We start from the raw sequence: 18,340 nt of genomic DNA, 5'->3' as shown, positions 1-18,340 counted from the left end.
ATGCGAAGACGTGTGAGTAAAGCGCAGGTGTATCTCGGTCCAAAATTAAAATATGGTACAGCAACAGGGCGAACAGATTTGACCAAATACCTTTTAAAACGAGCAGCGCTCAACAAACGAACACTAGAATCAAGAGTGTTCCATAACTGAGTTGAGTGCGGTAAAAAAGATTTTTGAAAACAAGTGGGTAACTTTGTGGTCTTTGCTTTCATGGGCATCTACTGGCTTCTTTCAATCACTATTTGCTGGCATCTCACACAAGACATCTTCTGGTGTCATGTAGAGGGCACCATCTGGCTGCACATAAACATCATCCTCACCACGGGGAGGGGAGTTAGGCTTGTCTTTAAGAAGTGATTTCTTTTGGGTGGTGCTTTGGACGGTTCTTCAGTAGGCTGTCTTGGATCTGAATCTGCCGGCATCTCATACAGGACATTTTCTGGCTGCATATACATGGCACCGTCTGGCTCCACATACACACAATCACCATCATCATCATGTAGGCTGGTGAGGGTGCTAGGGGCAGGAAGTGTACTTTTTCTGGGTGGAACAGGGGACTTTGCTTTAGGAGGTAATCCTGGACCTGCACCAGGTTTGGGAGGGTTTGGGAATGAGTCTGCATCTACATAGTAATGAGACTGCGAGACAGCTGTGGCGTGTGTCTTGGGCTCAGTGATAGCCTGCGACTGGCCCTGCCCTGTCTGATCATGGCCGAAAGGCATTACATTAGCTTTCCTGTTAGTGTTACGCAAAGCAATGTTGGAATTTGGGGGCGAAGGAGGATTCTTGGCCCTCCTCTTGCACCAGATTGTGAGAATGAGAGCACTAGTCAGGACAATGCCAGCTACTGGTCCACAGACAGAGGCAATGACAACAGGTAGGGGAAAACTGGGACCTGGTTCATGGGAACTGTTGTTCTCTGGTTTACTTGGATCGGCAGCCAGTGGGGTGAATGTGGGGCCTACAGGACGTGCTGCTGAGCACTGTTTAAAGCACCACTGGTAGTTAGAAGTGTGGCTAGTGGTGCAATTGCAGGAGCTATTATTACTGCCCAACTGGCCATCAATTGACACAGTTGATATTTTGCTCAGATTGACAGGCAGTGTGGTGTGTACATGGCGTGCTGTTGAGCCAGAGTTCACCATGCCATCAACATGCACAGTTGATATTTTGCTCGGATGGACAGACAGTGTGGTGAATGTGGTGTGTACAGGACGTGCTGTTAAGCCAGCATTTTCCCTGCTATGAACAGACACGGTTGATATTTTGATCTGATTGACAGGCAGTGTGGTTGGTAGTGCCACTTTGCAGATCTTGCCCACGGGGTTGATATCTTTGATCTTCTGTCCAGAGAACATGACAGGCTGGGAGCATACGATTTGATTTACAAATGAAGGAGGGTCTGGTGACCTATTTACTTTTAACCAGACGGGAACCATCCTACAGTCACACTGCCAGGGGTTGTTGAAAATCTGCACATCAGGAATAGATGCCAACATGCTATATGCTGACAGAGGAAGGACAGATATATGGTTTGACTGCAGGGTCAGAATTTGGAGCTGTGGCAGATTTGAGAATGTCCCTCCGTGAATCTCAGTTATGTTGTTGGAATCCAGGAATAGATATTTCAGGTGGGGTAGCTTTGAGAAGGTTTTAAGGTGAATCATAGTTATCTGGTTGGATTTCAACTGCAACGTTTCAAGCCTTTGTAGGTTTGATAATGCACCAGGCTGAATGTCAGTTATCTGGTTAGACCTTAGCCTCAACTTTTTCATATTCAGTAGGTTTGAGAATACACCAGTTTGGATATTAGTTAATCTGTTGTTGGATAGGTACAAATTTGCAAGCTTTGGTAGATTTGAAAATGCGCCAGGTTGAATGTTAGTTATTTGATTATCCGATAGGGTTAAGAATGTGAGCTTTGGTAGATTTGGAATTATCTCAATGTTAGTTATTTGGTTGCCGTGTAGGGCCAATATCTTCAGGTTCTTATACTTTGTGAGCCTTGACACACTTAAAGATGAAATCTTATTTCTTGCCAAATCCAAGTTAGTGACAGATGGTGGCAGCCACTTGGGGATTCGTCTGAGTTCCATGTTGTTGCATGAGCAGTGATATGAGGATTTACACCTACTGCTGCAGTCATCTTTTGGTTTCTTAATGAGCCAGCTTCTGGTATCCTTGAGCTCAAGAATGATGAGAAGGAAAATCAGCATGTGCCACAGCTTTTTTCCCATATTGTCCTCCCTGCAAAAATAAAGTATGAAAGTATTAGGGCCTAGAATGAGTTTGAAACTTCTATCCAATTCGTGCTGCCTTTGAAATTCTGTAAAGCATTTATGGCAACAACTTTTCAAAGAAACTATAATAAATACTGAAATGTTCGCGGTGGATTAATGTTCGCGGTTTTCGCGGTGACCACTTTACCGCGAACTTAAAACCACCGCGAACATTTTTCCATTATAGTATAAGACTGCAGCCTATGGTGTTACCGCGAACTTAAAACCACCGCGAACATTTTTCCATTATAGTATAAGACTGCAGCCTATGGTGTTACCGCGAACTTAAAACCACCGCGAAAAGTCCCTTTTCCCGCTACCGCGAAATTAAATCCCCGCGAACTTAAATGCATTTACAGTAGCCTCCTCCTACATCCATAACAAACACTAAATCTCTCATTTAGCCACACCAGTTTGATTTGTAGGTTCTATTGGGTTGAAACAACAAAATGTGGAACTTAAATTTCAGGAGTGTCTAAAGAGCATCTCTGTGTGCAATATTTGACTTACATTCTGTTGCAGCTAAATGTAGAGAACAAATCTGCTATCACTCGGGGGCAATGTCTCCACCCATATTACAGTAGACTGCCCCAAACCAAAACAAATGAAATAACATGAAGCCAACTGGTTTTGCTGTCACAATCTACAGCAAGGTGGCCAATTTTACAAATTTTAGATTTCTCGATAGAAAGCATCAATGTGGGCCCATTGAATTAGGTGGCCGTCATCATCAAGAATTGGGACCCTGTCGGGTCCGCATTCAATGTGGCCGTGGCCACGTTGGACAGGTCGCCCTCTTGGAAAGGTTAATGCTCCTGTCTTTGGAGAAAATTTTCAGGACCAAGAAAAGGTAGCTGTAATGGCCTGGTGGCTGGCTTGAAGAGGTGACTGTAGTTTGAGGGAGTGAGTTTTCCTCCCAATTCCACCCCTCTGATTTGAATCTGGAAACTTATAAATGCTATGGCGTTGTGCCACCCCAGGGATGAAGCAGGATACATAGTAAGACACAAAAAATTAAGCAAGTCACAAAAGAAGAATAATGTTGTTTAGCCAAGGGGACAGTTGGGCGTAAATTGTATTTCAAGTTGGCAAATGTTAATGGAACATAAGGTGTCAATAGTTTGAAATGTCAAATTCAACACCACAAAATGGTAGAATAGCTTTATACTTAGTATATATTATAAACATTTCCCTCCTTAAAGTATATGTCAGCCTGCATAATATTTTCAAAAACCTAAGAGTCTGCTCTGTCTTTGATAATAATATGAAAGAACAAATAAATGAAGAAATAGATGAACAAATAAATGAACAAATGAACATACCCTCAGAATAAACATGACCCCGTCTATATATCTTATTCATAATTTACCACCTGAGCATTCTATGCTCCAACTCCATATTCTATTGTCCAGACAGCTCAAGTACGGTTTACACTAGTCAGAATGAGTAATAATATACATCTGCCTTTGCTGTCTACAAAAGAGCATTACCTTTCAAGTTTATTCAAACTTCTCCTTCAGGCTACTGTACTCGGGAAGCTTTTCGTTGTCACTTTCTGTGAGAGGAAGTCGTGAAGGATTTCTGGTCCTCTCATTGCTGCTGTACTTGTAGGGTACGTGCACCTTAGACTCCGTTGCAGTCTTCGAACGGGGCTGGTTTTTATGGGGGGGGGGGGCGTTGGTTCGCGATTTTCAACGTTGGCTGGGTTCTCTTGTGCCGGGACAGGGAGTTTGCCGAGGAAGGGAGTATGCTGTGAAAGGGAGTTTGCCGTGATAGCGATTTTGCCGTGATAGCGTCGGGACGGGGTAAAACCGGAGACTGCAACGGAGTCTACGTGCGCCTGCAGTTGAGCAGTCACAGGGTGCGGCAAACAATTTTGAATAATATGGTCGACACCTCAATTGTATGAAGTTGGATTCATTTTGATATTCATACTTAAGTGTGTTGTTTACTCCCGGACCTGTGTTACCTCAGTAGTAAATACGTTTTCAACCTTTAATGTGGGGAGATAAGTTGGAAATTTTGCGAAGATCCCATATCAAGCTTTAATTATGTTTTCTTTTAAATCAGAATGTTTCCGCGAATGAAAGCTTTGGCAGATTCAGCATCTGAGCATGCAGTAACAGTGTTTTATATAAATGTTAGTTATATGGCTTTACCTTAATTGTCTGAATCCAGATGCTTGAATATTCAATTTAATACAGTAACTTGTTTTTTTTTTACTCCTTAACATGCACCCTCCAGTATCAGTTTTATTCTGGAATGACCTCCCATATCTCAGGCACCTTACATACAGATGGAATGATATCATAAGCTAAAGATAGGTCTGCTGCTTCAGACATTGTCTTTATATATAACTAAATCATTAAAGTGAAATTGTTACCAATTGCAAGGCTCAAAACTGACAAAAGGCATACATGTAGCACTTTCAAAATTACCCAACAGATCAGACATATTAGTGCACCGTTTGGTTTCTTTGTCTTCAAGTGTCTAACTGATACTCTAACGTTGACCATAGTGCTGGACAGGTACAAAATTATCAGAAATACCTGCATATGTGACGAATTTTCTGCATTTTGTAGGTTTAAGTTTTCACTCCCAGTAGTTGAGTATTCAGCTTTAGTCTTTTACTTTTTTTTTTAGCCTGGGCCTTCCTTAATCCATGGTATGGTTTATCTTGTTACTAAGATTGTAGAGGATTCACGGCGCAAACTCCAAGCTATTTCACTTTAACCGCATAACGGAGTCCGACATACCTTTAGTTTCGAAGTTTGTCCAAAAGTGTCTTTCAGCCTGGTCACGAACGTCTTTGGTTGGCACTGGCTGAGGAAATTATGATGGATTTTGGTCCTTTTGCTGTTGCTGTGCTTGTACAATACAAGCCTCTGAAGCTGCGCAGTTACAGGGTGTGGCAAACAGGTGGAGATTAGCATTATTTATTCAGTTTACTGTAATTGTCTGAACCTAATGTACATTGTTTGAATATTGACATAACTTATTAACTTAGCACGTTGTTTACTCCAGGACCTGTTTACATGTGCTTCAGAATATTATTGTATTGTACCTAATATTTAATGCTAATCACCGTCATTATTAGTTGATTGCATTTATGATTTTTACATTTTTGTATTGTGTATGTTGTATGTATGTAGCCACGATATAAGCTTGTCATCAGTTGCCTAGTGTCTTGTTACGATCTGAGTAAAGTTAAAGTTACATTTAATGTTTGCAATTATCTTATGCTTCTAAGTAAAGCATGATGGGAAAATTAGACACTAGTACAATGTGATACATTTCATCGCATTATGCCCCCCCCCTCTACAGAGACTTGCCAGCGCTCGAGCAGAGGAAAACACATCGATGACGTAATGGATTGGCTGTCTGCTTCCTGTTTAATCATCTTTAAACAAATGTGAAACAATTCACGCCTTTTCGGTGTATAGGAGGCTAGCACAATGCCATGGTAGTGATGGGCGTGTGTTCAACTCCCGCCCCATAGAGTCCATTCCAAGACACCATGATGGTTTTTAGGTGGGTGATATTTGTAATAAGTTTGAATTATTTTGAATGCAAGAATATCTAAGCCACAATAAGTGAGTTTTTTTTCTAAAAAATGTTACAAAAAAGTGGTAGAAAATGGTAAACAATGGTAGAATGCTGTTATTATTATTTACAAACCATTAGAAGCATCCAATTCCACATCATTAATATCTCCAAAGTTTTACAGAACTGGGGAAATATTTATGAAGTTGAAACAGCACTGAAAATATTTCTGAAGTATCAATGGTCCTAGACATGTACATATAATTACAAAGCTTTAAAATCAATTCTAAACAATTGCGACAAACATCCACACGGTGTCTTGGAATTGACTCTACTCTTTCAGAAATGCTGAGTGCTAAGCACAGAAAGCAGCAGGTACAATTGTCAATTTTTTGGTTTGACCCAAATAAAGAGCAGAACAAAGCTCCCCCTCCTCTAAAGCCGGAAGAGTACTTAACTGCAGTGTTCTATCAAAATGGCGGGAGTGCTGTCACATTGTTTCCTGTAGGGGGTCCCGGTAATGAGAAATGGCCTCCCGTTAATGAGAAATGACTCCGGTTGATAGCGAGCTGTCAGAGGAAGACGGAACAACTGAGATAGCAATCGCCCCCCCCCCCAGTCCCTTAGAGACACAAACTTTTAACCAGACTTAAAATATTGATTCTAATTCGTGTTCAGATGTTTATGAAATCCTTGAGAAAGTTATATTTGCACTTTAAAACTTCCAGATTACTGACAGAATTAGTTTAAAAAAATGAAAGTCACCAAGTTCATAAAAAAGATTTCCTCTAGCCGAAAAAGCGTCAATATTGAGAAAGTAACACAGGAAGCACTGAAGAGTCAATTAAGTTGTTGACTTGCGATATCAAACGCAAAATCAGCTGTTCATTGAAATACCATATCGGGTTGCAGACCCCTTTGTACTTAAATGGTTCGTCAAACAAGTCCAGCACATCAAAGCGTAGTGGTATATGAAAGACTATAACGTTACACAAACAAATTACATCAAGGTGGTGTCCGCGCACGCTTCCGTTTTGACAGAAAATAAATCAGGAGACGAACTCCTGTTCAAGAAGAAAACTGTAACAACGTTTATATACACAACGAAATTCCCTTCCTTTTACCGCTATATCAAATCATAACGCAATTGGCACACACACGGCGTATTTGTCTGTACGTTTTAACGTCTTGTCAGAAACTGAAACCTCTAGCAGCTTGAAAGAAAGCAAAACGAGAAAAGGTGCCTATTTCATTAGGAGAAGCCATTTATACATACACCAGCGGAAATTAGCTCTCACCCGCCCGTCTGTGGTGCTTTCATGAGTAGGTTTGCCTGCGGCGTTTCTCATTTTCGATTAGCCCGAAGTTGTTTCCTGGATACGCACGGTGTGCGGGTTAAGCAGAGGGGACAGACTTGTCCCTCATGGACGTCGGGAGACTGGAACTCATCGTCACCGGGCACCGTATGGGCATGCTCACCGGATAGCTTTAAACAACGGCTAGAGTTAGGTGTGTAAAGGTTTGGTGCGACAGGTCGTTTGATATAATGTAACCAGCTGGTGTGTTACACAAGTACTTCCAAGGTCTGTCGTACAGAAGGTGAACAGAACAGATTTAGATCAACAGGCGCTGTTTCAAAGTGAAAGTGGTTCCGCTGGTTATCTCGCGGGTCAAAACATACTCTAGATCTTCGTACGGATTATATTTAGTCTAAAGTTTTCCTCACCTCAGACCAATTGTATGTTTCTGTGTGTCTAAATTTCTCTGAATCGTTTTTTCTTCATTGGTGATAACTGGACTGATGCATCGTTTGATATCATTTTTCAATTTGAAACTTGCTGTTGTCTTACCCACAAAACACTCCAAGGTAATATTAACATAGCCTCTTCCAAAACATAGCTGCAGTACACTCTTGGAACACCGAGTACTAGAGCTACAAAGGCTGACATCCAGGCTATCTAAAACAAGCTACAAAGGCTGACATCCAGGCTATCTAAAACACTTCATGCTGCAACAAGTGTTTTTGTTCTCCCATATCTCTCTCTCTACTTAGTGTTTTGTTCGACCGTATCCCTCTCTACTCAGTGTTTTGCCAAACGTCTATTTCAGTCCCTTTGATCTGGCATGAATGAACAAACACACACACCGTCCCGGCGGAGTTGAGTAATCGGGGCTTAATAGATCCTGTCTTCAAAGCGAACTTCTGAAAGGTCGGCAATCAAAGTGTCCTGATATCTGAGGCATACCGGAGATGCAGCCCGGAGAACAACATGGCGGTCTGTTTGTAAGAGTGTTGTAGCCTGGCAACCAGTCTATATATGGTGGTCTCCTTGTTTATAGTCGGGTAACCACTCTCTACGAACCCACCTATGGGTGATTTACCCGCCCCAGTTTACTAGGTATTGTTTTGTTTTTAGATAGATTACATTTTTAACAATGTCGCACCGACAGAGTCTGAAATTTGTCTTCACCTCATTTGCCAAACAATTCCAAGTTAGGGTAGAAAACCCGCTCTCCAACAGATCTGCTAAGTGTCACTGACTACCTGAAGCGTCTGTAAGTTTCCAAAATCATATCAAGTTGCTTGACCAACTACAATTTTGCGTAGTTGAAACCAATTACACCTTACAACTTCCCGGCGTGCGCTAACTGATCTGGGCGGGCGAGCAACACTTCCAACACCGTAGTGAAGCTGGGAACCTCCCGATGGTAAGGCTACCAGGCTTGGAGAGCTCCATTTTTGAAGATCAACAGTGGAGAGAATTGCGAAGACTTACATGAATACGGCATGTTCGAAACGAGGAAAACATAAATTTGCTGCTGTTGCTACTGTAACAACAGCTGTATTTCAGAACCAAGGACAGATACGCCACTTCGGCGTTAAAAAGTTGCATCTGTAAGTACGGAGAAAGAGCCATGAGTTTGTGACACAACACCATGGTTTGTTTGTGTGTGTGTGTCTTGATTTTGCCTTGAAATCTCCATTTTCGAAGGTCGAAGTTGGAGCCTTGAGACTGATCCAAAATGACTACAATAGTTAGCAATGGAGAGCCCTTTTCAAAACAAACAACTTTGTCGACCTTTCTGACTCACCCTTGGATAACTGGTTTTTGTTTGAACCAGTTTTTGTGCTACATATCGTTTCTCTTGTGCATTACTTTTGTGAAATGCAATGAAAACAACTTTGTTCATGTAGTTATATAATAGTTGTGTACATCAAGGTACGGATGTAGAGCCATAGTCCGGATGCTCAACATAAGTGGTTTGTTTTGTTTGACAGTTTGTGCCGCTATTTCGCCTTGAAAGATCCATATTCGAAGGTCAAAATTGGACGTGGGCCTTGAAGGCTGGTACGAAATGATCACAATTCTTATGAATGTATATTAGAAATAGAAAACACAACAAATAATTTATCGATGTCTTTTACAACAGCTGATTTTCAGAACCAAGGACAGATCTAAATTTTTAGATACATGGCGCTACAGCCATGATCATCGAAGTGAAATTTCCCCTTAGACTACGTTTTCATGCTGTTTTCTCAGTTATACCTTGTTATAATTTGAGAACCAGCGAATTACAGTAGTATGGCCTTCGCCGTTTATCAACATGTCAAAGGTGTCGGTAGTTGACACGGAAGTCACTGTGTGGACGCCACGTCCAAATGGAATAGAAATGACAGGCCGATGATTCTTAATGACCGTGAAATAGCCACTATCACTGCCACCTTGTTACAATATACACGATGCAGCATTACAATACATTATCAGTGTTGCCATTTTGTATGTTGTGCAGTCAGTATAAAACAAGGCAATGAGAGATGGCACATTTTACCCTATAGAAATGACAGACAGATGATTCTTAATGAGCGTGTAATAACCACTATCCGTACGCTGCCCATTGTTACAATATACACCATGCAGCATTGCAGTACATTATCAGTGTTGCCATTTTTTATGTTGTACAGTCAGTATAAAATAAGGCAATGAAAGATGACACATTTCACCCCAAAGAAATGGCAGACAGATGATTGTTAATGAGCGTGAAATAGCCACTATCGGTACCTGCCGCCGGGTAAGCGACAGGCATGAGCTGGGGGTATATCACTGTGGTTGGGGAAAGGGACATTGTTGTTTCAGACTGTGTGAATCACATGTGTCTATGTGTACAACGGGGATGGAGCGTTTCCGTTCCAGTTTGGAGGTGAGGGAAGTGGTGAAAGTCAGCTGGACCATCCCCGTGGCATCTGCACAGACAGGGCAGGTAATATCATCGTGGCAGGCCGTTAAAACAAGCGTGTGGAGATGTTTGACAGGACAGGAAAATTTCCTCAAACTCTGTAGAAATTGATTTCAGTACTTTACCCCGAGGGAACGTAGCACCATGCTTTTGCCTTAGTCTCTACCAGACTGGCTACGCTGGCCATTATAGGGAGAATAACTTGCCAGGACCGGCAGCGCCCCCCTGGTCAATTCTTTTTTTCGAATTCTACGATCCCCGATTACCGAACACAAGACTACCGACTCTGAGACGGAACAGAACATATTTAATTGGCTTCACATCCTCTTTGGTAACAGTCTTAACACTAGATTTTGACTGCAAAGTAGTTTGCTGAATGCATCCTTATACCTCCATAAACCATATATATTCTCCAAAGTAAGCACAACAAAACATAGCACTTTGTCTCCCGACATAACTTTACATCATATTTCAATAAACTCTCTCTCTGTACACATCATATGACATATTGTAAATCATCTTTTACTAAAATAGTTTGGAACCAATAAAAGTAGTTCCTCTATGATCTGCAAAAATAATTCCCATGTTTGATGTGTTTCTCATTTACAACTCAACTTGCAGAGGCATTTTGCTGAACATGTGCACCAAAGAAGGCCATACAATCCTGACTTTGGGATGAAAAACATTCACACTCTTGAGACAAAAATCCTTTGTGCTTGGAAAATAAGCTTATCCAGCTTGTTTCATGACAGGATATGCAATAGTACAATTCCTGTATCAAAATTTTCCCAGTTGGGATAAAATGGCATTTTTGTACTTTCTACTCATCTGTTTACACACTAGTGGGTATGGGCAAGATTGCTTTCTCTGATTACTAAACTGACAATAAATGACAAACCAAGATTGCATGGCCTTCTTACAACTTTTCACCTAATGTTATTTGCTATCATCATCGCTTATTGTTTTCATTTTTCGAGTCTAACTTTCCACACTTCACAAAATAGATATGCCTTTGCTGATAATAAATCAACCCCTTTGTAACACAATTGACTAGGTAACAGGTACCACAGTAAAAGGAGGAAAAATTACACTGTAAGTTTGTGGAAGGTTTATAATTTCACATGCGGTACTGGCCAGAATAATTCTATTCTTTGGTTGTTGTATCTTCCATAAGTAAAATCTCTGTCAAACCAGATTTCAATACTTGTCATTTCTACATGTCTTATGCCAGAAACAAGGAATTTCACTGTCATGGCTGATTGGGCAACACTAAAAGGTGTACAGCTTTGATGGCACAGGGAAGTATTGTCAATTTGAAGACGTTTCCCTTTTGAAAGACTTTACCCAAAACCTTTTCAATGTAGCAGGCAATCAGACAGTGTCTTTTTTATAGGTCATATTAACCATGCACAATGTCAGTCTGAGGTGTGAACCTAAAAGTTTAGCCCCCCCCCCCTTACCCCTTAACTGTATAACCATTACAAATTTGGTGCCAAATGGATACCTCAGCAGTCTGAAGGTTAATCAAACTGGTACAGAACCTCAGGAAAACTAGAAGTCAGGTTTCTTGAAATTGCATAGTCTTTTGTCTTCCTGACTGCAACATATGTATGTTATCATTATCACATTGGAAAAAGAACATTTGGACAAGTACATGCAAATGCATAGTGTCCTAACATTAAGTAAAAGGAAAAATCTACATCTTGATAGACTTTTGAACACTAGACTTTTATTGCTTTGGCAAAGTTTTGATGAACAGTGACCACTAGCTGCATGGACTGTTACCATAAATTATACAAGATGGCAATGGTTTCTGAACAAATTTAATATGAACAATACTTCCAAAGTTTTGAGTGGTGCAGGTACAAATTGTCTGGTGCAGGTAATTTCCAATGTTACCTGCACCAGTGTAGGTATGCAGAAAAAAGGATTTCAAGCCCTGTAACTCGTCAAGTAACAGTCTGTCTGATGAAGTAGTTTCAGTAGAGCTGTACGAAGGCACTGGTGGCGCCGTCTCGCCACAACGGGTCGTCTGCGATCTCCGCACGGCACATCGGGCAGGTCTTCTCACGGTCAAACCATACCAGAACACAGTCCTCACAGAACACGTGCTGAAAAACAACAAACAAACAAGTAAATAACAACATCGAACATCGAGCAGGTCTTCTCACAGTTGAACCATACCAGCACACAGTCCTCGCAGAACACATGCTGAAAAGCAACAAACAAATAGACAACATCTCAATTTAGACCTGGACACAGCTTTTGTAGAGAAACCCTCACAGACCATTTGTTGAAAAGGAAGAAAGACAAAAAATCTGTGGACTTGAATTAAAGCAAAATGGGGCAGTAATGGCGTCTGTTTCACATAATACAATCAATAGTATTTTTCCTACTTGTCAAAACATTTGCATACCTAGATACAGATTAACAAGTCATGCCATTGTTTAGCTATACTAATACTAATATCACTGATGTTGAAAATCACTGTTGTTTCTACATTTGTTGCCATATAATTCTACAGAGACATAAAACAACTATAACACATGTTCCAAACAACTATGTTTTTGAAACCTAAAAATGATCATAATTGCAGTCTATACTTTTATCACACTATAACCTTTAAGCCTCTCAATTCAAAACAAACGACTGTCAACACTGCAGTGAGAGTAGGTAAAACTGTGCCACATGTGGGAGAACTTGTTACCCTGTGCAGGGGTAGTAGCCCCCTGCTGTAGTGATTGCGTTGTGTGGCCCAGGGCTAAGGAAACAGAGATGGGCACCGCCCTTTGTGCCATCAGGCGCGAGAAGGGGGGGGGGCAGGGGTAGTGGACAGTGAAAGATGGTCCCCCGTAACTAACCACGTTAGGTGGAACATGCGACTCTGTGGGGCACATATGTATTCAAATGCGAGACCAGATTACTGAGTCTCATAGATAACTGTACTGTATCGATAATGTTCTGTTGTTGTTTTGTATGTAGTCTCTTAGTACTATTGTCAGTATAGCTATTAGTTGTTGTTGGTTGATAATACATTGTACTCTGCGCGATTGTTGTGCAATAAATTCATTCATTCATCCATATTAATGCTGAGATTTGCCTGTAGGAGCGAACTTGAAACTGTGCACCAAGATGCAGACTTTCCCCTAGACTCTGTTTGTTTGTTTATTTGTTTATTTCGCACATAAGGATGGAACATGGGACTCTGTGGGGCACGTATTAATGCTGAGATTTCCCTGTGGGAACCTGCCTGAAACTGTGCACCAAGTTGCAGACTTTTCCCCAGACTGTTTGTTTGTTTGTTTAATTGTTTCTTTATTTCGCACAATTCTCGAATAAAGTACGCACTTTTTTAACTTTTCAAAATTGAAAAGGTGCTACAAGTTGTTGCCAAAGTTGGGGTGCGTACTTTATTTGAGGTCACTGCACAGAGAAATGGTAAAAAAAGCCTAAAATAAAGCAAGGTGGAGCTACACTTCTAGTAATTTTTCAAAACATGCACATTGTTGTTGTCTTGTAGTTGTCTAAACATGAAACAAAGAAATTGTCTAAACATGATTTACATAAGATTGGCATTCGCATACAATCCTTTTGAGTTAGTGACTTTGACTTGTACAACTGGTTTTTCCTGATTTCTAATACCAGTTCACAGTGATTTTTATAATTGCAGTAGGCAATTCTCCAGGTTATCTTATACAAAATAACCGGGGGAAAACATCATAAATTTGAATATATCCAGTTAAAGGTCTGTTGAAAATTGGTGGAGAAGGGGTGCGTACTTTATTTGAGTTTTTCAATTTTACCTTTCAGTCCCAAAGATCTGTCTAAGACTTGTCCAAAATCAGGGGTGCGTACTTTAATTGGGGTGCGTACTTTATTCGAGAATATACGGTAGGGGTGGAACATGGGACTCTGTGGAGCACATATCAATGCTGAGATTTGCCTGTGGGAGCGAACCTGAAACTGTATGCACCAAATACTGTAATTCACTTTGTCTTCTCGGTACCAAACTTTCACGGTCTGAGAAAATTTAACTTGTTCTCAGAACTAAATGTTCACTGTCAAAGCAAGTGCACATAAAAGAAGGCTGTGAATTATTTGTTATCAGTAATGATAAGTTCACGTTACAGTCGTCACCGTGAAAACCGTGAACATATATAACAGTACATTGAAAAAATCAGGAATTACAGTAAATAAATAAATAAATTTTGTGCACCAAGACTTTCCCCTCTAGACTCTGTTTTGTTTATTTGTTTGTTTATTTTGCACATAAAACAATAACAATAAAGTAAAGTGCTGGAGGAAGGGAGAAACCTGCATGGCTTGTACAATTAAGCTCTCTTGCACCTAACTACACTTGTCTAATGCTAATCTAAATACAAGTGTAGAAAATATAAGATAAATTTAAGAAAAGCAACAATTGAGAAATAACAGTCAATTGAGCACCCATTGTGCATTTACTGTTGACTTGAACATGGTAGCCATTTTTTCTTCCTTTTCATACATCATAGCTAATGCACTTTCATGCTTTCCTCATCAAAAATATAAACAAAACAAAGAATTGATTTAGAGAGGCCCAAAGCTGTAAACCTCAAGAGGCTATTACATCCAGGCAATCGCTTTAAATGGCAGCAGCTGTATATAAACAGCACACACACTGTGGGGAACTTCTGCATAATGTCACTACACATCACATCACACTGAAATGTACTGAATACATTTACTGAGAACGATTGATACACGTCGATGAAGGTTATAATTAGACATGTAGGTAATAAGATACGCCAAAAAGCAGTTACTCAAGTTGAAGCAACTGGATATGATTTTGGAAATGGTCAGACATTTCAGATAGGATCTGTTTTCTTTTGTCAGTGACATCGATTGATATGCATTTATCAGCTACAAGTGCTTGGAAGGGTGATGACATTATACATAATAAAGGTATGACAAAGAGAAAAGAATGGATTTATATTCACCATCAGGAGTAAAGTACATGACTTATGTTTGCAAATGTATACCTCATTTGACTACAAAGCACTGAATGATATTCACATGCATGGAACATTATGGATATCATGTTATGTTTATACAGGTTTGCAAATGTATAACTCTAACATTAGACTACAATTTCATAGTACAATGTCCTGAATGATGTACACATGCCTGCAACATGCATGACTACTACTGTAACAGTTTCCAAGCAATTAATGTTCAAAATGTCACATTATTAGTTCTGCAAAATCAAGGCTGTAGCATACGAATGTACTGTAACATGTACATATTCTCCCTGCCCGTACTACATGTGGCCCTACATGGCATAATCAATACAGATCTGATCCTTCTCCTTCGGCCAGACTAAATTAACCATGAAACGCTCCTGTTCTGCACAATTGGGGCTCGTAATGAAATATGTCCTCATGGCCCTGCATAGAGTAGTACTAATGGGGCTCGTTGGAAATGTATTTACTGGGATATGAACATATGGGTAGGAAAAACAACTTGTTACAGATAAATACGGTGTACAAAATTTGTAACAGAAAATGTAGATTTGTAACACAAAAATGTAAAATTACAAGTTGGTCTGTACAGTATATTCCTTTTTTTCATTTATTAATGAAAACAAAAGACTAATTTTCTTACAAGCACAAATTTAAAAGACAGCTCTTGCTGACTTGTTCATTGATATTGGGATCCTACATGCATTTACTGGGATATGAACATATTGGTAGGAAAAACAACTCACAGTTACATACAGTGTACAAAAAATGTAGATTGTGTAAAATTACAAATTGATCTATATAATATTCCTTTTTTCATTAATAAAAACAAAAGGTAACTTCTAATTTTTTTTAGCAGCAAAAATTTAGAAGGTAGCTCTAACTGATCCTGACTTCTTTTGATATTGGGATCCGACATTTTTGTTCTAAGTACATGAATATTTTCCTTGTAAACATTACACAGAATTTGCAAACTGAAATCCAAGGCACTGGAATGGGAGAACCCAGATCTATATGTATAATTATGAGCATATAGAATGAATAATTTAGACAACCATGTCACAAGGAGTTGGCATCCACCAATAAATTAATCAATTGACAATCTCAATCTGACCATTTTTGGTCAATATCGCACAACACAGACTGTAACCCCATGATTAGGCCTCTCCAACTCTATTTGTTGGTTCTCGGCATTAAAAAAAGGCCAAAGAAGCTGAACAGGAAGAATTGCATAAAACGAGTCTGAGGGGAAGTCTGTACCTCGGTACACACAGTTTTAGGGTATTAATACAGGGATGAATATAGTCAGATTCAAGCTTTCCTCCCACAGCCTGTAAGCTATATCATAAAATTTAAGATAAAAATATCTTGACAATACACACTAATGCTGACCTGGAAGATCCACATGAATACAGAGTCTGAGGGAAAAGTGTGTACCTTAAATTGGTTGGTTGGTTTCTTGGGGTGAATATAGTCAGATTTATGTTTTCCTCTGAGGTCTCTGATTTTACCTCCATTCCTTGCTAAATTCTTATTTACCCACATTATACCTACATTTGCACTCCGTACAATGTAAATTGTGCCTTAACCTCCGTTTTTATCTAGAATGTTTCCCCCAAAAAATTTCCCCATGCACTGTGTTTTCATGGTGCCTTCTTCTGACAATTTTCTTTAAAATTCTGAGAAGCCAGGAAATGATTTGGACATGCCCGACACTGATACCGTAAGAGCTTCCCTAACCCCTGTGTTTCAGCCATTGTAACTACATTTACTTTTGCAGCTGATGCATTTTGCAGCAACAGCTTGCCATGTTTTCAATTTGCATTTGAAACAAATTGATTACTATCAGTAATGATAAAAAAAAACACGTATTTCGTGACATAATTTCATGGTATGAGGTCAGAGCAAACGAGCAAATAAAACTCCCACGAAAATTTCACAATTTCCAGTAGCACACATAACCAGGTTGGAACCCCCGAGGGAACGCTGCACCTTGCCCTGCTAGCCCAGCCAGCCTTATTGATATTTTGTACCATTAGTGCGGCATATTTAACCACTTACGGCCGTAACGCTCGGATTGCCAGCGACACTAAGCAGGCACAATTTATTTCCCAGCCAGGTCGAAGGACAAGGGTCATCAAACAAAGGCTTTTATAAAGCGGATGGATGGGGAGGGGAATAGAGGATTGCACTGCAAAGAGGCAGCCATTGGTAGTGGCGGATGGAGAGGATATTTGTAAATGTCTCAGATTCTATGGTGAAAGACACAGACTATTTGAAAGAGTGTCTGAAATCACACCATTGGCTTTTCATTGTTAAAAAAAGCCCACAAAAGATACTCTTCCTAACTGAGATCATCAAATCAATCTATCATCTATTAGAAAATATGGGACAATGTACCAGGTCCTGTACATATTACATGCACTTAGAGTCTGTCTTCTCTGTCATGATCAGTGGAAGAGTTCCTCAACTGATAGAGTTCATTTCAGTTAAAACTGATTTGACATCACTTTCACTTTTGCTTCACTTTCACTTTCGTCTTAAGAAGTTGTTCCTCACTTTGCACTGTAGTGAGATGGGTCCAACTGTCCGCTTTCACTTTCACTTTCATCTTAAGAACATGTCCCTCATCTTGCACTGTAGTGAGATGGGTCTCAACATTACTTTCACTTTTCTTTCACTTTCACTTTTGTCTTAAGACGTTGCCCTCACCTTGCACTGTAGTGAGATAGGTCCCAACTGTTCACTTTCACTTTTGTTTTGCTTTCACCTACGTCTTAAGAACATGTTTCTCATCTTACACCAGGGTTGTAGCCAGCCTGAAATCATTTTCAGTCCCCTCGATTTTGAATCAGAAAGAACGAGACGTCGAGCCGAAGGCATAACGTTCCTAAGGGGATCCGGGGTCATACTCCCCTGAAAAATTTTGAAATCTAGACCCCCTGAAACCCAATGTCCTGCATTTTGAGGTGTCAAGTTTGCTGGTAGACTAAGCTGTTCATCTGTTTTGGTGAAAAATTACACAAGAAGACATTTTTTTATATCTTTATTGACTTTACATAGTTTTTGTCCATTACCGAGGACGGAATGGGCAAAATTTTTTTCTGTCCCCAGCTGCAAAATTCCTTCAAAGGACTGAAGGACGGATGCTGGCTACAACCCTGTCTTACACTGTAGTGAAATGGGCCCTGACATCGCTTTCGCTTTACTTTCACTTTTGTCTTAAGAAGTTGTCCCTCACCTTACACTGTAGTGAGATGGGCCCGACATCACTTTCACTTTTGT

The 18,340-nt window shown here is 40.1% G+C and overlaps 1 protein-coding gene across 1 annotated transcript; it reads right to left on the bottom strand.

Annotated features, from left to right (window-relative positions):
- Positions 1-275: 275 nt before the first annotated feature.
- Positions 276-2,135, bottom strand: LOC118425368 (leucine-rich repeat-containing protein 24-like). The gene has a single exon (XM_035834176.1). The coding sequence runs from the start codon at positions 2,094-2,096 to the stop codon at positions 276-278; it is 1,821 nt and encodes a 606-aa protein (XP_035690069.1). The 5' UTR covers positions 2,097-2,135.
- Positions 2,136-18,340: the final 16,205 nt, after the last annotated feature.

This window comes from Branchiostoma floridae, chromosome 11, assembly GCF_000003815.2.
Source record: "Branchiostoma floridae strain S238N-H82 chromosome 11, Bfl_VNyyK, whole genome shotgun sequence".
NCBI lineage: Eukaryota > Metazoa > Chordata > Leptocardii > Amphioxiformes > Branchiostomatidae > Branchiostoma > Branchiostoma floridae.
This window is presented reverse-complemented; position numbering and strand designations above follow the sequence as displayed.

Excerpts from the sequence above, each read along its gene's own strand:
- LOC118425368 (XM_035834176.1), bottom strand. The coding sequence starts at position 2,096 with ATGGAACTCAGACGAATCCCCAAGTGGCTGCCACCATCTGTCACTAAC.